Here is a 21,799-nt window from a genome sequence, read left to right as displayed (position 1 = left end):
GGATAGCTATGGGGGAATCACTTGTGAAATAATTTTTCTTTGATTATTTTTGTATTCTTGCAGGGGTAACCAATTCCGTGCCAATATTGTTTTTCCCAAAGTAACATGGCTAAATGTAATTTCACTTGTCTTATGAAATCAAATACAGGCATACCTAATTTTATAGTGCTTTTCTTTATTGTGCTTCACAGATATGTGTTTTTTGTTAATCGAAGGTTTGTGGCAATCCTGCTTTGGGCAAGTCTATCAGTGCCACTTTTCCAATAGCATGTGCACACTTTGTGTCTCTGTGTCACATTTTGGTAATACCTGCAATATTTCAAACTTTTTCATTATTATTATATCTGTTATGGTGATCTGTAATCAATGATCTTCGATATGACAATTGAAATTGTTTTAGGGCACCACAAACCACACCCATATAAGATGGCAGACGCCGCTGATAAATGTTGTGTATGTTCTGACTGCTCCACTGACCAGTGGGGCCTCTGTCTCTCTCGCTCCTGGGCCTCCCTATTTCCTGATACACAAAAATATTAAAATTAGGCCAAGTCATAATCCTATGATGGCCTCTAAGTATTTCAGTGAAGAGAGAGTTGCATATCTCTCACTTTAAATCAAAAGCTAGAAATGATTAAGCTTAGTGAGGAAGGTGTGTTGAAAGCTGAGAGAGACTGAAAACTAGGCCTCTTGTGCCAAAGTTAGCTAAGTTGTGAATGCAAAGGAAAATTTCCTGAAGGAAATTAAAAGTGCTACTTTAGTGAACATATGAATGATAAAAAAGCAAAACAGCCTTATTGCTGATATGGAGAAAGGTTTAGTTACCTGGATACAAGATCAAACCAGCACATTCCCTTAAGCCAAAGCCAAAGCCTAATCCAGAGCAAGACCCTGACTCTCTTCAATTCTGTAAAGGCTGAGAGAGGTAAGAAGGCTGTAGAAGAAAAGTTGGAAGCTTGCGCAGGTTGGTTCATAAACTTTAAGGAAAGATGTCATCACCATAACATAAAAGTACAAGGTGAAGCAGCAAGTGCTGATATAGAAACTGCTGCAAGTTATCAGAAGATCTAGCTAAGTTAATTGATGAAAGTGGCTACATTAAACAAAAGATTTTCAGTGTAGGCAAAACAGCCTTCTATTGGAAGAAGACACCATCTAAGACTTTCATAGCTGAGAGGAGTAGTCAATGCCTGGCTTCGAAGCTTCAAAGGATAGGCTGACTCTTTTGTTAGGGGTTAATGCAGTTGGTGACTTTAAGTTGAAGCCAGGATTCTGAAAATCCCAAAGCCCTTAAGAATTATGCTAAATGTACTCTGCCTGTGCTCTATAAATGGAACAACAAAGCCTGGATGACAACACGTCTGTTTACAGCATGCTTAACGAATATTTTAAGTCTACTGTTGAGATCTACTGCTCAGAAAAAGGATTCCTTTCAAAATATTACTGTTCATTGATGGTGCACCTGGTCACTCAAGAGCTTTGATGGAGATGCACAAGGAGATTAATGTTATTTTCATGCCTGCTAGCACAATATCCGTTCTGCAGCATATGGATCAAGGAGTAATTTCTATTTGCAAGTTTTATTTAAGAAATACATTTTGTAAGGCTGCCATAGATCATGATTCCTCTGATAGACTGGGCAAAGTCAATTGAAAACTATCTGAAAAGGATTCACTATTCTAGATGCCATTAGGAACATCCATGATTCATGGGAGGAGGTCAAAATATCAACATTAACAGGAGTTTGGGAGAAGTTGATTCTAACCCTCATGGATGACTTTGAGGGGTTGAAGACTTCACTGGAAAAAGTAACTGTAGATGTGGTGGAAATAGCAAAAGAACTAGAACTAGAGGTGGAGCCTGAAAATGTACTTGACTGAATTGCCGCAGTCTCATGATAAAACTTGAGCAGATGAGGAAAGGAAAAGTGATTCATTGAGATGACATCAACTCCTGGTGAGGATACTGTGAGCGTTGCTGAGATGACAACAAAGGATTTAGAATATTCCGTAAACTTAGTAAAGAAGCAGCAGGGCTTGGGAGAGGATTGACTCCAGTTTTGAAAGAACTTCTATTGTGAGTAAAATGCTATCAAACAGTATCACATGCTACAGAGAAATCTTTTATGAAAGAAAGAGCCAACTTCATTGTTGTCTTGTTTTAGGAAATTGCCACAGTCATTCCAGCCTTCAGCAACCATCACCGTGATCAGTCAGCAGCCATCCTCACTGAGGCAAGAGCCTCCACCAGCAAAAAGACTATGACTCCTTGAAGGCTCAGATAATCATTAACATTTTTTAGCAATGAAATATTTTAAAAATTAAGGTATATACATTATTTTTAATAACATGATGGTATTGCACATGTAATGGACTACAGTATAGTGTAAACATAACTTTCATATGCACTGGGAAACCAAAACATTTGTGTGACTTGCTTTATTGTAATATTTGCTTTATTGTGGTGGTCTGGAACAGAACCTGCAATATCTCCGGGGTATGCCTGTGTGGGTTTGTGGGTTTCAATTTTTCTTTTTTTAAATTCCAAGGGGTACTTTTGAAAACTCAAAAAAAAAAAAAAAAAAAAAAGCATTTTCAATTGACAGTAACCGTTCTCTTTACTTACCTTAATTGCATTTCTTTGAATTTTACCTTTTACAACTGAATGTAATTCATTATATTGAATGGGTTAGGAGACTAGGGAAATCATTAGTTTAGTATTATAATTTAAGATTGAGATACCTGAACTATGAAGTTGACTTATGTATAATTGATTGTTTTTCTTACTTGGCTGTAAAATAAATACTTGAAGTGCTTTCTCCCACACACACACTCTAGAGCTGTATTTCCTTCTGTATATTTTTTCCACATCTCAATTTGGTTTGAAATGTAAATTATCTTGGGTTCTACAGTAGCACTAAAAAAGAAAAGCAAAGAAAAAAACCACCCTTTCTGTTTTTCCTGGAATATAACCTGACAAAGAATTCTTCATTACTAGTATTTATCTTAAAAACATTTACAGTTTTGTTTTATTAAAATATTGGTGGAGGATTAAAATAATAAAAATTACTTACATGAATATCTTGGGCGTCACTTGTCAGGCACACTTTGATCTTCTAAATCAGTAGTTATCATTGTCATTATTGCTGGCTCAGAGCAGTGAAGAGAAAGGAAAAGAATGGTATTTTTTTTTCTTTTAAAGCTTGATTTTCATAAACCGTCAATAGGAGATAATTAAGAATGATACCAGCTTTTATAACATAATACATAAATTACACTTATTTGTCAACAAAATAAAGCTTGCAAAGAGACTTTAAAAACTAAAGTTGTTTAAATGAAAATTAATTTAGTTTATTTAAATGAGTCTTCGTCTGCCTTTCATGTCATCATTAGGACTCTTTTCTTGAGGGGAAAAAAACAGTGAAAGTGTCTCGTTTAGTTCCTTAGTTTCTTTTTCTTGCCCAATTGCCTTCATTTGTAAGACAAAACTAATATTTCCAGCCTTTAAAAAAGAAAAAGGATTCTTTTTGGAGCAGTTGAATAGCTGGGAAACTTGAGAAAGAATTCTTTCTAGTCAATTGCTTGTAATAGTTGGCTTCTGAAGGATACCTTTGATTAAAAGATGCAGGAATCTTAAACCTGTTATAAAATTGTTTCTCTCTTATATTTCTGTTCTAAATGGTTAAAAACACTGCTAACATATCTAATTTGTTCTAAATGGTTAAAAACACTGCTAACATATCTAATTTGACATTATGTTCAGGTTCTTGAAGTTGTTATGATGAAGCATATCAATTAGCACCACCCCAAAATTATACATTTCTGCTTTTCTAGTTCAACCTGTGTCTTTTGTTCTTTGTGGGGATTGGGAGTATAATGCAATTTTTTTTGACGATCTCTACAATCAAGATCGTGAACATATCCGTCACCCCAAAGGATGTCCCTTGGGATCCCTCCCTCTGCCTCTTGCTGTCCTCCTACCCTCTACATTCAGACAACCACTGGTCTTCTTTACGTCAGTATACGCTTGTTCACATTTTAAAGGATTTTACAGAAATGGAATATATCAGGATGCATTCTTTTTTGTCTGGCTTAGTTTCACTTGACATAATTATTTTTTATCCATCCATGTTGTCCTTTTTATTGCTGATATGGTTATACTAGTTTCTATATCCATTCACTTGTTGATGGACACTTGAGTTGTTTTCAGTTTTTGGCTATTATGAATAATGCTGCTATGAAAATTTGTGTACAAATCTTCGTATGGACGTATGCCTTCATTTCACTTGGGTACCTATCTAGATGTGGAATGGCCGGTAATATCATAGGTGATTGTTAACTTAAATAAAACCTCCAATCCTTCCAAGCTGTGTTTCCAAAGTGGTTGCATTATTTTACATTCCCAGAAGCAGTATATGAGAGAGATGATTCTTCCATATCTTTGCCAACACTTGGTGTGATCAGTTTTTAAAATTTTATTAACATCTAATTGTGGTTTTACTCTGTGCTTCATTGGTGGCCAGTGATATCAAACAGCTTTCTATGTGTGTATTTGTCATCTATGTATCTTCTTTGGTTTAGTATCTGTGAAAGTCTTTGGCCAATTTTTAATTATTTCTTTATGATTGGATTTTGAGAGTTATTTATACATTCTGAATACAAGCCCTTTTTCAGCTATATGATTTACAGCATTTCAGATTATTATAGATTCACATGCAGAGAGAGAGAGATCCTGTGTGCCCTTTAGCCCATTTTCCCCAGTGGTAACATCTTGTAAAACAAGACGTGTGCTACCAGAATGTTGACCCTGATACGATCAAAAGACAGAACATTCCCATCCCACAAAGATCTCTTATGTTGCCCTTTTATTGCCGCATGAATTCCCTCTTACTCCTGCCCCATCTTTAACCTCTGACAACTACTCATCTGCTCCCCATTTCTATAATTCAGTCATTTCAAGAATGTTATATAAATGGAGTTGTACAGTATGTAACTTTTTGAGACTGGCTCTTTTTTCACTGAGCATAATTCTCTGGAGATTTATATATATTATTTTATATATCCATGGATTGTTCCTGTTTATTCCTGAGTAATATTCCATATTATGGATGTATCAGTTTGTTTAACTGTTTACCCATTGAAGGACATCTGATTTGTTTCCAGTTTTTGGCTATTATGAATAATGCTTTTATGAATATTTGTATGCAGTTTCTTGAGTGCACATAAATCTTCATTTCTTGGACATAATTGTCCGAGTGCATACTCGCTGATATTTGCAAATTTAGTTTCGTAAGAAACTGCTAAACTGTTTTCCAGAGTGACTGTACTCTTTTACATTACCACTGGCAATATATGGGTAATCTGGTTTCTCTGTATCCTTTCCAGTATTTGGTGTTGTCACTATTTTAAATTTCATCCATTCAGAGAGATTTGTAGTTGTATCTCATCGTGATTTTGATTTGAGTTTACCTGATGGCTGCTGATGTTGAACATCGTTCCGTGTGCTCACTGTCATCTGTATATATTCTTTTTCTTTTTTGGGGGGGATGGAGTCTTGCTCTGTCACCCAGGCTGGAGTGCAGTGGTGCGATCTCGGCTCACTGTAACCTCTGCCTCCTGGGTTCAAGTGATTCTCCTGCCTCAGCCTCCCAAGTAGCTGGGATTACAGGTGTGCACCACCACACCTGCCTAATTTTTGTGTTTTTAGTAGAGAGAGGGTTTCACCATGTTGGCCAGGCTGGTCTCAAACTCCTGACCTCAAGTGATCCACCCGCCTCGGCTTCCCAAAGTGCTGGGATTACAGGCATGAGCCACCATGCCCAGCCTTCATATATATTCTTGAGTGAAAGGTGTCCTCATCTCTTTTGCCCAGGTTTTCATTGGATCCTGTGCTTTTTTACTGTTGAGTTTTGAGAAGTCTTTATGTATCCTCAATACGAATTCTTTGATACATTTTATCTCCCAATGTGTAGTTGTCTTTTCATCCTCTTAATAGGGTCTTTCACAGAGTACAAGATTTTTATTTTTATGAAGTCAAGTTTATAAAGTTTTCCTTGTATGGATCAAGCTTTTATGTCAAGTTCAACAACTTTTGTTTAGCTCTACATATGAAAGATTTTCTCCTAAGCTTTTGAAAATTGAAATGTAGTATGTTGTGCAACCCTTACCACTATCCAGTTCTAGAACATTTTCATGGGAACCCAGTACCCATTCAGCAGTTACTTCCCATTGTCTCTTACCCTGAGACCCTGACAACCACTGATCTGCTTTCTGTCTCTACAGACTTGCCTATTCTGGACATTTCACATAAATAGAATAAAAAATGTGTGGCTTTTGTGTCTGGCTTCTTCAATTAAGCATAATCTTTTCAGGGTTCATCCATGTGATAGCAAAATCAGTACTCTAACCTTCTTTATGGTTGAATAATATTCCAATAAATGGATCTGCCATATTTTGTTTATCCATTTTTCAGCCAATGGACATCAGTTTCTAGTTTTTGACTATATTAAAAATGCTGTGTGAACATTCATATACAAGTTATTCTGTGGACACCTGTTTTCAGTTCTATTGGGTACTGTCTAGGAGTGGAATTGCTGGGTCATATGGTGACCTTGTGTCTAGTCATTTGTGGAACTGCCAGATGGTTTTCCGAAGGAGCTGCACCATTTACTTTTCCAGCCACAGTGTATGAGGGTTCTAATTTCTTTGCATCCTTGTTCTCTGTTTTCCAAAAACTTTCATAGATTTACTTTTTACATTTAAGTCTATAATCTATTTTGAGTTAGTTTTGTATAAGGTGTGAGATGTAAGTAGAATTTCATTTTTAAAAAAATCTGTGGATATCTAATTGCTCCATCACTATTTGTTGAAAAGATTCTTTCTTCTGTTGAATTATTTATCTGCTTTTGTCAAAATTCAGTTGGGTATATTTATGTGGGTCTATTTCATGGTTCTCCATTCGGTTCCATTGATCTGTGTGTCCTACTGCCCATAATACCACAGTCTCGATCACTGTGGCTAACTAGTAAGTCTTGCAATCTATTAAACTAATTTCTCCTACTTTATTCTTCTTTTCCAAAATTGTTTTAGTTGTTCTAGATCTTTTGCCTTTCTGTATGCATTTTAGAGTAATCTTGTGTACATCTATATAAAATCTTCTTGAGATTTTGATAGGAATTGCATTAAACCTGTATATGACTTTGGGGAGAATTGATATCCTTTGGCTAGAGAGAGCAGAACTTTTGTTGGGGCCTTCTTTAGTCTGTGCCTATTGATGTTTCCACGGTGCTGAGTTTTTTAGCTCTGAGTATGAGATAAGAATGTAGTCAAGAAGAAAACCCAGAGGGAAATCTCCATGATGTTATTTCTTAGGTCTTGAGGTTCCTAGCTGGTCTACCTTCCCATCTCTACCTTTCAAAGTCTTCTTATATTTGTTTTATATATTATGTCTAGAGATTTTAGTTGTACTTAGCAAGAGAAATAGGACGTACATCTACTTTATCTTTCCAGAAGTGGAAGTTGCACCTTCCTTTTTAACTTAACAATAGATATTAGAGATTATTTAATATTAGTATATAAGTTGTATACTTAGTCTTTTGCTTGAATCATTGCATTATATTTCATTTTATGCATGTATCATAGTTTTTGAACCAGTCTCCTACTGATGAGCATTTAGGTTGTTTTCAGTCTTTTGCTGTTATAAGCAGTGCTTCAGTGAATAATTTCGTATCTGTGTATCAGTTAGCATGTGTGCCAGTGTAAAATGATAACTTCCTAGGAGTAGAATTGCTACGTCAAAGGCTATGTGCATTTTACATTTTGATAGACAGTAATACATGGCTTTTGTAGAGATGGCTTGTCAGTCAGAGTCACCATGAATATTGCCTGTATAGGGAGAACTCCTGGTCCTATGAGACAGAGCTGGAGCCCTGAAGAAGGATAATTTGAAGCACCAGGTCTACAGCATGCAACTTTTGGTGTTATCTGTATGTCATCTTCCAGCATTTCTTGAACAATTTTTCATATACTATTATGGAAAATATTTATTCTGATCAGGAACCCAACCTTTTAGAGATTTCTGAATAGTTGCTATTAGGATATTTCTGGTGTCGGGTTTAATAATACCTCATTCTACTCAAGTAAACTGTATTTTCTTCACAAGAGTTCTGTGGATATTAAATTCTCATTTGAGTCTGAATTATGCTCTTGTGGCTGCTGATGTTAAGCAGCACATTAATTAAACAATTTCTCTTAATTTACTGGGTCATTCAAATTCATAGACATTTCATTTGATTTGAACAATAACTTGTTCACTAGTTTATTGTTATGATTTCCAGCTCAAGATTCTCCAAAGGATTTTTCTTTTCCTGGTTAACTCAACAAGTGATGGATAAGCTTTGAATTTTATCATTTAAATGCAGTCTTGCTGTGTATATATAATGGATACTTTAGGTTTGGTTTCTTTTGCTGAACACAATGTCCGTGTTGCCCTGTTTATCAGTCGTTTATTCCTTTTTTATTGCTGTGTAGTATTCCATTGTATGAGTAGACCATAATTTGGTTCTCTATTCTTCTGCGAAATAGCTTGTTTCCAGTTTTTGATTATAATGAATAGGGCTGTTCTGTACATTTTTACACATGCTGTTTGGTGGACTTATCTTCTATATCTTTTAATATCTTTAATCAGGATTGTTTTAATCACACAAAATTGCCGGCTGAATTTATTTCTTACCTTGTTTTTCATCCCATATTTATCTTTTCCTGAGTTGGTAATCACTTATAATTCATTTAAGTTTGAAAGCTTTGCTTTGACCCAAGTAGTTTTGGGCCATGAACACAGTTGTGACAAAGGAACAAGAAATATTTGATGTGTAATTGCTGGAGGGCAGTTAGAGGTGGTTTGTGCCCCTTTGTCTGTATAGAATTCTGATGGAATGTCCACTTCCTCAGAGCTGATATTTGACCCCCTCTCAGACAGCCTTTGGCAGAAGGTAGCCACAGTTTCCAACTCCAGTGCCCTCCTGCTCACATTCCTAATCTTTGGAGCTCCTCCCTAGTGTCACCTGCAGAACTGTCACCACTGGCCATCCAGTTGGCCCTCTGGTCCTGCCAGGCTGCCTTCAAAGCCTAACAAAGGGAAGAGCACTTGCGGCATTTGTTACAATGGTTACTAACTATATAATGGATCTATATCGTGGTACACATGTGAACATACTTAAAAAATGTTATATGCAGTTAATTACAGTTAATAGTGGGAGTTGTTTTTCTTTAGTAAATTTACATGCTATAATTTGGGAACTCTTCTCAGTGACTAAGATTTTCCTTCTGAAGTAGCTGTCATGGGTGCTATTTAAAGATATCTGAATGACAGCATCATAAAAGAACAGTAGTCTCCTCTTTCATCAAGGGATACTTCCAAGACCCCCAGTGGATACCTGAGACTGTGGATAGTACTGAACCCTCCATATACTGTGTTTTTCCTCTACATTCATGCCTCTGATAAAGTTTAATTTATATAGTAGGCACAATAAGATATTAAAAACAATAATTAATCGGAAAAGAGACAATAATAACAATATGGCAACATCATTACTCTTGTACTTCAGAACTATTATTAAGTAAAATAAGGGTGACTTGAACATGAGCACTGTGATACTGCAGTAGTTGATCTGATGGCTGAGGTGGCTACCAAGTGACTACCAAGGCAGGGAGTAGACACAGTGTGGAGATGCTGGACAGGGGGATGGGTCGTGTCCAGGGGTTATAGATTAGGATGGTGCAAGATTTCGTTATAATACTCAGAACAGTATGCAACTTAAAACTTACGAATTGTCTGTTTCTGCAATTTTTCATTTAATATTTTTGGACAGTGGTTGACTGTGGGTAACTGATACCATCGAAGGTAAAAGTGTGGATAAGTGGGGACCACAGTATTAGTACGTAGCTTTTCTCTTCTTATATCACTTGATGGAAATCATGGTTAACTGGTATAATTTTTGAATTAAAATATTTTCATATTCTATTGGATCGTATTATGAGATGTTTAAGATATAGTTTAGTAATACATCCCCCTTCTCCTTCAACCATGGAAAAAGTTACCAAGTATTTACATATAATTCATTTAGTATGATTTCCTCTTTTTTTAAAGAAAAGTCTTTTCCTTGTGTTTAAAATGTAAAAATTTTCCTATTTCTTTCTTTCTGTCCTCAAATCCACTGTGGGTGATATCGTTTTTGCTGACACACAGCTTTATCAGGTATGACTCCTAAGTGTCGTGTTGGACTCCACGGATGTGTTGTTGAATTTTTCAAAGGAAGAACTTTCCACACTGCCTCTTCTACATTGCCTTGATCAGTATTTAGGAGTATTTTATGATCATTGCTGGGCTTTAAGGTCTAGAGTGGTCTTTGTATTCAAAACAAGTTTGCCACACTTATTACACCTATATTTCAGAAATAATTTTGAGTGTTTTTTCATATATATTATTGTTATGTCTCTGGCTTTCTGTATTTTTAATCTGTGTGTAATTCTCTATGTTTTCCTCCTGTATATATATGTGTTTGTATACACATCTGTGTTATTCTTAACATATATGTTTTTAAAAGCAGATACATGTTCTTAACCAGAACTTTCCTAACGATGACACATGTTCCTAACCAGGCTTTTTTCAAACTGTGTTCATGAAATATATTAATCTAAGATGCTAAGCAAAGTGGCATAAAAATTTTTATCAGTAAATTTATTTTGTTTCTCCCTGAGCAATTCACAATGCGCATTAGCATATTAAAGGTTCTGGTTCCATGCAGTAAAGAAATTATTTATCTTTGTTTATCTCAGCATCTTCAAGAAATATTTGAGTTCGAAACACTTTATAATACACAGGGGTGTTCTAGGCCTGCTGATTTGGGAAATGCTGTAAAAAAACTGAGTAAGATTTTCTTTGTTGTGTTCTAAGAGATCAAATAAAATTGACTACAAGCAATTAAATTTTCAGGAGGTTAAAGCATTTAGCTGAATTGTATTTTGAGAGGGTATTTTCTTATAGAAATTACATTTTGAAATACAGCATTGATTTTTCCCCCATGGTATTATCTTTTTCAATACTTTTGATGGCCTTTAAAAATAATTTGTAAAACTAAAAATTCTGCCTTTTTGTGGAAAGAGGGTTTTTTTTTTTTTAATTTTGTTACTGTCATTGCTTTCTTGATTGTTTCTTTTCTGTAAGAATTTGCCTTTATCTTTAAAAAACATGTTCACTGTTTCAGAGAGCGTGACACAGGAAAGGAGGCCTCCCAAACTTGCCTTTATGTCAAGAGGTGTTGGGGACAAAGGTTCATCCAGTCATAATAAACCAAAGGCTACAGGTATGGATTAATAGCATATAACCTTTAGTAATTTACATAATGCCTAATTTGCCATAGTATTAAAAAACGTTATAAGCTATTACTTCTGAACATGTATGTAGACTTTTTTTCTTTCAAACATTTTTAGTAGTGAAACTAAAGCTTGTATATAAATATTGTTTAAGCCAACTGTTCCCAGCCTTTTTTACCTCAGGAAGAGTTCCCTATAAGGACTTGTGTGTTTTGCTGGTCTATAATCAACTGGTTTTTGGAACTCCTTACTTGGAATATTTGTATGTGTAGTTTAGGATTGCAACTGTGTAAAATAATCCTTTATGGATAATGTTATATAGGATAAAGTATACTAGAGATTAATTAAATGGATTTTACTGACTAGATGTGGCACAAATTAAATCTCAAACTGCTAAGCAAAAATTTATTTTCTTTCCCAGAAGCTTCCTCACAATATGTGTGGAGCTTACAGCTCTTTTTTTGTTAGCTTTCACATACTTCATAGATTTATAGAATGGTAGTTATACAAGCCAAACAGCTCATTAAAAAGGCTCTAAGAATTTTTGTTAACTCAGATACGGGTTAGAAGAAGAATATTTTTTCCTCAATTATTACAATTTTGGCTCATTTAAAAGGAAATTGTACTTTAAGAATTATTTTGTGTGACATTGGAGCCTGGGAGACTTAGGATTAATTACAGGATATATAGGTAACAGTCTTTTTTGTGTTAACCTATAGATCTATACAGGATAGCTCAAACTTGCTACTCTCATTTAAATAGAAACAGACTAAAGATTTTCTTAAGATATGTCGTGTTAATTGTATTGTAGTAGATCTTAAAGTTATAAAATGTACAGCTACCTACTTTAATTTGAAAAGGAAAATCAGTTTTTTTGTGGGTTCTGGAGAGCCCACTGCCCCCCACTGTGTGTGGCACGTCCTTGAATTAATACTGAGGCAAGGTAATGTCTTGAAATGGCTGTGGCATAGCTACACTTGCCCTCTCACATACAATAAATCCAATCTATAAGAAATAATAGTGCTTGATTTTTTCAAAGATACAAAGAATTTGATGACCAAAAATTCCAAAATGTTTAAAACTTAACTATTTTTAAACATAATTTGTGTATCGATTTATATATAGCATTTGAGGATTACCTTCTTTTAAAATAATAGGTTAAATTTGTGAACCAGTGGGTCTATCAAATGAAGCTGGGGAATGGTGATTTTGACATTTAAAAATAAGCTGTGGTACATGGAACAATGTCTTAAAGCAGTTCATTTTTTTTTAAATGAGTGGACCTTTCTTTTCACTTACTCCTGTTTCCCTCCTATATTGACTTTTGGGCTGAAGAATATTTTTAATATTGCCAAAATGGTTACCAAATTTTTAAAAGCTGAAGACAGTTAAAAAACATATTGTGTTTATATACATTTATTGGTTATGTAAACAGTTATTAACATCATATGCATATTAATTTGTCTTACTAGAAAAACCTTTGATGCTATATTGACTTTATTTTTAAATGAAACTTTTCTTGTTCTATAGGATCTACCTCAGACCCTGGAAATAGAAACAGATCTGAATTATTTTATACCTTAAATGGGTCTTCTGTTGACTCACAACCACAATCCAAATCAAAAAATACATGGTACATTGATGAAGGTAATCTGTAATTTTAGTGCTCTTTATAATGATCCTTTCTTTTTAACTCATCAAATAAAAATGGCTTTTTATAGCAATATTTGTAGTTTTTGGAAACAGAGTAAGTAGACCACTCTTTGTAATATTGCTGAACTAAAATATTGTACACAGTTTGAACTGTACTGCTGTTAAGATTATTAAAATGTTTAAGAAGTGGATTAGTAATTTGTTCTTTTCCTTTAACCGATCTATTTAGGGTGGAAGATTTCTGTCTGGTTCCTTCCTGGCCTCTTTAAAGCACTCCCTTTTAAAAAAGTTTATCTTCCCTTGGTCCTGGGACATCATTTTCGTCTAGTTTATTCTTTTCTTTGTTCATTTGTTCAACAAATATTTATTGAGTGCTTATGATTGCCAGGCATTCTTTTAGGGATCAAGATGAAAATGGTGAGAAAAAGTAGACATGGTTCGTGCCCTTTGTGAGTTTGCAGTTAAGTTGTTGAGACAGAAATTAATCAAACAACCACAGACACAGAAGTAGAGTTGCCTTGGTGCTGTGTGCAGTGAAGGTGCGTGATGCTGTGAGAATACACCAAAGATGACTTTTCTCAGCGTCTTGGAGATGTTTCTTTGGGGCCGTGACACATGCTTAGGTTTACCAGAGGAGTGACAGATGACAAAGTGAAAGGGGCCAGAACCTCCTCGGGAGAAGAACTAGCATATGGAAAGTCCTCGTGGAAGAATGGAAGCTGGTGTTTGCCAGGCACTGGAACAGAGAAAGAGGCGTGACACTCACGAGATGAGAATGGAAAGGCAAACAGGCCTTACTCTGTGGTCTCCCAGCCTTTAGAGTTTTGCCTGCCGCATTTGTCTTTAAGCCACCTGAGCTGATTTTCGTATAGAGTATGAGTAGGATTCCAGTTTAATTTTTTTAAAACATATGGATAACCAGTTATCTCAACAGCATTTAGTAAGAAGTTCATTCTTCCCTCAATGATCTGCAGTACCTGCCTGTCAAATGTATTAGTCATTTTAAGGAAATAGCTTTTGGCCGTGGCTCTCTTTATCATGTGTTTGGTTTCTCTTAAATTACATTGTGTGTTTGTGTTTGTTCTGGCTTTGAACTTCTTATTGTATGTTTGTTTTCTCTCTTCTATTGTTTCTGTTCTTTAGTTTATTCTTCTCTACCTTTTTGGGGGTTATTCTGTTCTTTTAACTTCCCAAGTTGTATGCTGAGTTCATATTTAGCTTTTGTTTTTTTCTGAAATAAGCAATTAAGCCTATAAAATTCCCTTGTAAGTATTAATTTAGCCATGTTCCGCAAGGATTCTTTCTTTCTTTGTTTCTTTTTCTCGTTTTTCTTTATTGTTAAAACTTATTATTTCTTTTTTGATCCATTAGTTATTTAGAAGCGTTTCTTAAGGTTTTCGGTATCTTTTTGTACTGCTTTCTCAATTAATTGTATTTTGGACAAAGACTATCACCTATACGATACCCACTGATGAAGATTTTTTGGTTTGAACAATTGGGTGCCATTGACTGAGGTGCATAAATATGGAGGTGGAGGGAGAAGCGAGAACACTGTTGGAGATAGTAACTTTGTGCCTATGAGAGTACTATTAATAGCAGGGAGGTCAGGTGGGCGGTTGGACTATATCTGTATATTAAGTTTTAGAAATGGAAGACAGAGTCGATATCCTTGAATACATTTCTCTAATTAGGAATAATTTTTTAGTTGCAGAAGACCCTGCAAAATCTCTTACAGAGATATCTACAGACTTTGACCGTTCTTCACCACCACTCCAGCCTCCTCCTGTGAACTCACTGTCCACCGAGAACAGATTCCACTCTTTACCGTTCAGTCTCACAAAGATGCCCAATACCAATGGAAGTATTGGCCACAGTCCACTTTCTCTGTCAGCCCAGTCTGTGATGGAAGAGCTAAACACTGCACCCGTGCAAGAGAGTCCACCCTTGGCTATGCCTCCTGGGAACTCACATGGTCTAGAAGTGGGCTCACTGGCTGAAGTTAAGGAGAACCCTCCTTTCTACGGGGTAATCCGTTGGATCGGTCAGCCCCCAGGACTGAATGAAGTACTTGCTGGACTGGAACTGGTAATTTAACTTGACCCCAAAATTTCAATTTTTTTCTCTATGAGGTTTTATGCAGATTTCACCCTATTATATGCTTTTTGACAAACTGTTATATTTGTCAGAAAAGCTATCACTGCAGAAGAATTTTCTCACCATGTTGCCTGACTTCCCTTTGCCACCCCTGAGGCTTGCGACCCACTTGTCCTAATGTTAGTTGATTTACGTTCAAGGAATGAAAGTTGATTTTTAGGCCAATCGATTTAGGCTCCTTATATTAAACCAAATTTAGTAAATCAAACAAATTTGCCATCATCTTTTGTCTTTCTTCTTCAGCCACTTCCCCTGGTCAGTTCTAAGAATTATATCACTGGCTTTAAAATTAATCACCATTTTTAGAGATCTTTTGAGACCTTTGCTAGAGGGAAAGGTTTTCCCTTTAGAGATCAGGAGAACATATCGTTTGATATTTTGTAATCAGGAAAGGAGAAGTTGAGTATGTTTAGCATTTATTTAGAGATGGGGTCTCACTCTATCGCCCAGGCTGGAGTGCAGTAGCACGGTCAGGGCTCACTGCAGCCTTGACCTCCTGGGCTCAAGCTGTTCTCCTGCCTCAGTTACCTGAGTAGCTAGAATACAGACATGCACCACCATGCTTGGCTAGTTTTTTGTATTTTTAGTAGAGACAGGGTTTCGCCATGTTGCCCAGGCTGGTCTCAAACTCCTGGACTCAAGTGATCCGCCCGCCTCGGCCTCCTAAAGTGCTAGGATTATGGGCATGAGCCACCGCACCTGGCCAATTTAAATATATTTCTTTCTTTTTTTTTTTTTTCTTATTTGTTTCCATGCTAGTGAATACTATCTTGTGGGGCATGGCGGGAAGGCAAGAATGAGGATTAAAATAAATAGCCTTCTCCTTCCCTGCCTGTTTTAATGCTTGTAGAAATGGTGCGGGAAAGCCTGTTTAACCAGGGGAGGTTGAAGCATATATTCTGAAAGGAAATACAAGAAGGGCTTTATGCTGGATTAAGGAATTCACTTCTTAAATCAGTAGCTGTGGGCTGAAGCACTGATTACTCAACTTTTTCTTGACGAGGTTCTCCGTACAGGTGCGAAGAGGGAGTGGTGGGAAAGGGTATACTAGAAACAGGTCTTAGAAACCTTAGTTCTTTGTATACTGTCTCTGTAAGGCACGGTATAATGCATATTGAAGCATTTCTTTTTCAGGAAGATGAGTGTGCAGGCTGTACGGATGGAACCTTCAGAGGCACTCGGTATTTCACCTGTGCCCTGAAGAAGGCACTGTTTGTGAAACTGAAGAGCTGCAGGCCTGACTCTAGGTTTGCATCATTGCAGCCGGTTTCCAATCAGATCGAGCGCTGTAACTCCTTAGGTATTTGGATGCTTTTCGTTTACTTAACAACCTGGAATGACTCTAATTCTAATCTCATATCATGTTATATTAGGTGATGGTGACAGTGTTTTAATATATTTCTTGCCAACTCTCATTAAGCTTTAAATCAGTAAAAATGTTGCATGGTGTATAAGAAAGTTGTTTTAAGAGGGGACATCTTTAAAAAGTATTAGGATGTGTGTTTGGGACTTATAAAGTGAATAATAGTGTGATTTGTTTTTCTCTTCCTGTTGGTGACAGACATTTAGTTTTCAGCAATGCTAGTGGTAGAAATTGAAATGTGACCTTTTTTTTTTTTTTAACTGACTTCCCTCACAGTATCTTGTTTAAGTACAGCAGTGAGTGTATCTTACAAAGAAATCAGCATTTTGGTGAAGGAAGTAGATTTCAACTGATTGCTGGAGGACAGCTCTCCTCATCACGTGTAATTGGTGGCAGTTTCCTGGTGCTGTTCCTTTCCACTTTTACATAATAGTGAAAAAGCGTCTTGGGGCTTCAGCAGGTGCAAACAGGAAAGCCATCTTTATGAAAAACACTTCTTATTATGTTGAAATAGTACTTTGGAATTTTCATTTTCTTTTCAAACTTGAAAATGAAGCATCTTCAGATAAATAGTAAAATATTTGGGAAACATATTTTACTTGACAGATGCTTTTTACACATAATACCCTAAAGTGTGTTTTTAAATCTTGGAGGAAATGAAGTTGAAAATGAACAATAGCAGTTTTTATAAGCCAAGTTGAATAGCAGTTAACCAAAGCCTACTTTCCACTTAAAGTTAAGAAACAAATTTTGCATCAAAATACGAAAACGTTTTAAAATGAAAAAACATTTATGGGAATACATATTGTAATAGTTTAAAAGAATTCATTTACTTTTTAAAAAAAAAATCTTTTCAGCATTTGGAGGCTACTTAAGTGAAGTAGTAGAAGAAAATACTCCACCAAAAATGGAAAAAGAAGGCTTGGAGATAATGATTGGGAAGAAGAAAGGCATTCAGGGTCATTACAATTCTTGTTACTTAGACTCAACCTTATTCTGGTAAGTGTAAAATAAATACAATAGGTATAGATAGTGCCATGAGGGCAGGGACGCATATGGGGGTGTGTGTGTGTGCGTGTGTGAGTGTGTGTGCAAGAAACTGCCACCTGCCTCTGAGCAGAGAAACTTGATGACCATGGGTCAGGATCGAAAGGCAAATTTGCTTTTCATGACATACTCCTTGGAAGCTTTTGAATGTCCTCTCATGTTTCTGTATCCAGAAAGGTGAATGATATTGTTACAAATGAAATTGTTACAAATGAAATAGATATACAGAAGGTATCTGGGAAATAGTTGTGCAAGTGTCAAACAACATAACTTGCAGTAAAGCCATTGGCTGTTGTGTGCTGTATTTCTTTTAGTAGGTAAAGGCAGTCATAAAACTACTTTCTTTTAAAAAACGATTTTCAGTAGCAGCACTGCTGCCCTCATATATGCAATTTTTTTCCAAAGTGGAACAACTTAACATTGCAATATATATATATATTTTTTGAGACAGAGTCTAACTCTGTCCCCCAGGCTGGAGTGCAGTGGCACAATCTGGGCTCACTGCGACCTTTGCCTCCCAGGTTCAAGCGATTCTCTTGACTCAGCCTCCTGAGTAGCTGGGATTACTGGCTGCATCACCACTTCCAGCTAACGTTTTTTTTTTTTTTTTTTGTATTTTCAGTAGAGATGGGGTTTCACCATGTTGGCCAGGCTGGTCTCGAACTTCTGACCTCAAATTATCTACCTGCCTTGGCCTCCCAAAGTGCTTGGGATTACAGGCATGAGCCACCATGCCCAGCCTTAACATTGCAAGGATCTTTAAGCTCTGGAGATTGAACCAAGAATCTTTAGGTTCTGAGGATTGTAGACTGAGCTAAATTGAGAGTAGCCTGCCAGTTCTGTAGCCAGATGATAAGAATTAGGAAGTTAATATGGGATGTTAACATTTTTAAAGTAGGGAGAATAAAGTGGTGGTCATTTTATTTGCAGAATACTTTGATAAAAACAAGCCTTACAGCATTGATATATTCTTTAGATTTCCTGATAAAAATCTGTATTAGCTAAATTTTCTTTTTCTTTGATACCAGCAAGTTACTGCTGTCACTCATTTTATTTATTTATTTTTTTGAGATGGAGTCTCGCTCTGTCACCCAGGCTGGAATGCAGTGGTGCGATCTTGGCTCACTGGAACCTCCGCCTCCTGGGTTCGAGCGATTCTCCTGTCTCAGCCTCCCAAGTAGCTGGGACTTCAGGTGTACTCCATCATGCCCAGCTAATTTTTGTATTTTTAGTAGAGATGGGGTTTCACCATATTAGTTGGGCTGGTCTCAAACTCCTGACCTTAGGTGATTCACCCGTCTCGGCCTCCCAAAGTGCTGGAATTACATGCATGAGCCACCGCACCTGGCCTGTTAGTCACTCATAAGTGATATTAAGTGAGGCACTGAGTAGTGCTTGCTTCGGGAAGTTGTTTATAAATGATGTCCTCTGTTGTCTGTAATTTGACAGATTTGTAGTCCCTCTTTCAACTTTTGCAAAGAAGTTTTATTTTTTAATATTCTATGGGCACATTGTTATCCTTTAACACCGTTGATCTGCAGTTTGCTTTTTCAGTATTATTGGTATTGTCCTTAACATGGAAAGATCTGTAGGTCCTGATGATTGAACCATGGGCATCTTCACAGGGGTCCTGGTACCTGTGTTAACGAAAAACACAAATTGTTACGTTATTTCTTCTCTAGACTTTACTTCTTTTCCTCTTCTAATTCTTTAAAAAATCTATTTCTTGAAAAATATGTTTATAGCATGAAGAAAAATATCCTTTTTCTTTTGCAGCTTATTTGCTTTTAGTTCTGTTCTGGACACTGTGTTACTTAGACCCAAAGAAAAGAATGATGTAGAATATTATAGTGAAACCCAAGAGTTACTGAGGACAGAAATTGTTAATCCTCTGAGAATGTAAGTAGAAGACATATTGCTATTTTGCCTTTACATGGTGTTCTATTTGCTGTTTTCTGGTATAGTAATTAATTTATACCTTGTCTTCATATAATAAGAGATGGGGGAAAATTAGTTCTCATGGTAAAATATTACATTTTTAAACCTTTGGTCCTTGTACTTTTTTGTTTATTTAATTTCTTAAATCTGATAGCATATTCCTTGAAATGATTTAACCCATTTTGCTAGAGTAAACTATAATTTAGCAATTGCAGTACATTTAGGAAAGCTAATACATAATACTTAGAATTCTTATCTTTTAAAATAGTTTATTCCAACACCTCTGCTACAAGTAATCATGCTTATTAGTTAAATTGATATAGTCTTTCAGATTAAATCTGAAAGAAAAGGAACCAGGGAAATTCTTTATAGAATAGCTAATGTTTAATACTTTGGACTAGCAACAGATGAGATGTATTTTAGTGCCATATTTTTTGGTTAAAGGAATATATTTGGCCTCTTTCCACCTGCCTTAAAAAGGTGATTATTTTTCCATTTCCTACTTTAGGAATTATAAATATGTCTTTTTATGGCCACAGGAAGCAATTTGTAATGGTACAAGCACAAGTGACAGATATCTAGTAAAGACTTTGAATAAGTGGTAGTAGTGATATGTGATAATGTCACATTATAAAATTTAAACTACGAAGAATTAGGGCGATAGATCATAAAACAAATTTGTTCATTCAGGAGTGTAGAGAGAAAGCGATATAATTTAAAGTCCATATTAAGATAAATTTGAATCCTTTTATATACTGTTCTTATTTATCAAGTAAAGTAAAAAATAGTTTTATATCAAATTTGAACCAAAAAAGCAGAATACTCAAATACAATGAGCATCCCAAATTATCTGCTATATCACATGACTAGGAAAGTAAATTATAAGAGAATAAATTTCCTCACTTGAATCTTTTGCTTTCCTTAAATTCTGTAATGAATTCTCTAATGATCTTACCTTTTAAGATAATTGTGAATCTTGATTTTCACATCAATTATTTTATCTTATGCAAATTTTTAAACATACTATTTTTTTCCCCAAGTAATTGATACTGGAACAAGACAGGTCAAACCCGAAACTCTAAGGGATGTTACCACCTCCTTCCTTCCTTCCAAAGTACCATAAGTTCATTAATAAACATTCTTCGGATTCTATTGTTCAGCCGGTTAAGAATCATAGTTAATCACACTTTCTTACCCTGTGTACAGTAAGAAACTGGTCAGATGCCCTGTTGTGATCAGGATTCCCTGTGTCTGTGTCTGTAGCATTCATATCTGTATATAGCTGGCTGGTTTTATTTGGTGCTGAAATCTCTGCTTTTCTTCAGACACTCTGTCTTTTTATACTCGTTTTGTATTCCCAGTGGCTGACAAGTTACATTACTATGTAAGTGGTAGATTCTCAGTCTGCATTGGTTGCAGGAAACGAACGAGTGAATGAATAGTATAAAAAGTGGATATAAAATTAGCTAGTTCTGACTTGTCCTTAGTAAACTTATGGTAGCCACTAAGTTGTCCTCTGAAGCCATTTTTAGAATTACAAATTTAAAGTGATATTAAACTTATTGAATGTGTCTTGCATTCAGACAAAGAAGAGAGAAAATGTCATCATTATGCCAGTTGGTTTGATTGCAGATTTTAGATTTTCAGTTTCTTATAAATTCCTTTTCCCGTTTCCCTTGGTGGCTGTTTCACACTTTACTATTAAAAGGATACTCTCTCTCAAAATTGTATATTCTGCTTTATAAAGTAAATGCTTTAATTTCCCAAGCAAATATTATTTAAAAAATTAGTCACCACAAACTTAAAATAATTTTTGTATTGTATTAGTGTAAGACAGTTACTTGTAGAGCATATAATAGTGTCTAGAATAATTCTGGTTCTAGATCTTTAATTTTGCAAGCTTCAAGAAGAAGTCTGTAATTGTTTTCTTCAAACTAATTGTCTAACCTATTGATTTATGACATACTGGAGTTGTATAAGAAATGTGTTGGCTGGGCACGGTGGCTCACACCTATAATCCCAGCACTTTGGGAGGCCGAGGCAGGTGGATCACTTGAGGCCAGGAGTTCAAGAGCAGTCTGGCCAACATGGTGAAATGCTGTCTCTACTAAAAATACAAAAATTAACTGGACATGGTAGTGCACGCCTGTAATCCCAGTTACTTTGGTGGCTGAGGCTTGAGAATCTCTTGAGCCTGGGAAGCGGAGGTTACAGTGAGCCAAGATCGGGCCGTTGCACCACTCCAGCCTGAGTGACAGAGTGAGACTCTGTC

General features: G+C 35.9%; 1 protein-coding gene across 8 annotated transcripts in view; it reads left to right on the top strand.

The window, feature by feature from the left end:
• CYLD (CYLD lysine 63 deubiquitinase) overlaps window positions 1-21,799 on the top strand; it is a 60,192-nt gene that overhangs the window by 23,184 nt on the left and 15,209 nt on the right. For 5 of the 8 annotated variants that reach the window (XM_009196415.4, XM_017953351.3, XM_021931956.2 and 2 more), the window contains 7 exons: window positions 10,246-10,254; window positions 11,264-11,362; window positions 12,903-13,019; window positions 14,731-15,110; window positions 16,314-16,479; window positions 17,400-17,541; window positions 19,366-19,488. In XM_009196415.4, coding sequence (XP_009194679.1) covers window positions 10,246-10,254; window positions 11,264-11,362; window positions 12,903-13,019; window positions 14,731-15,110; window positions 16,314-16,479; window positions 17,400-17,541; window positions 19,366-19,488 — 1,036 coding nt within the window. The remainder of the gene's footprint in view (window positions 1-10,245; window positions 10,255-11,263; window positions 11,363-12,902; window positions 13,020-14,730; window positions 15,111-16,313; window positions 16,480-17,399; window positions 17,542-19,365; window positions 19,489-21,799) is intronic. The other 3 variants (XM_009196417.4, XM_003916866.5, XM_003916867.5) reach the window with 1 other exon arrangement.

Source organism: Papio anubis, chromosome 18 (assembly GCF_008728515.1).
Source record: "Papio anubis isolate 15944 chromosome 18, Panubis1.0, whole genome shotgun sequence".
Taxonomy (NCBI): domain Eukaryota; kingdom Metazoa; phylum Chordata; class Mammalia; order Primates; family Cercopithecidae; genus Papio; species Papio anubis.
This window is presented reverse-complemented; position numbering and strand designations above follow the sequence as displayed.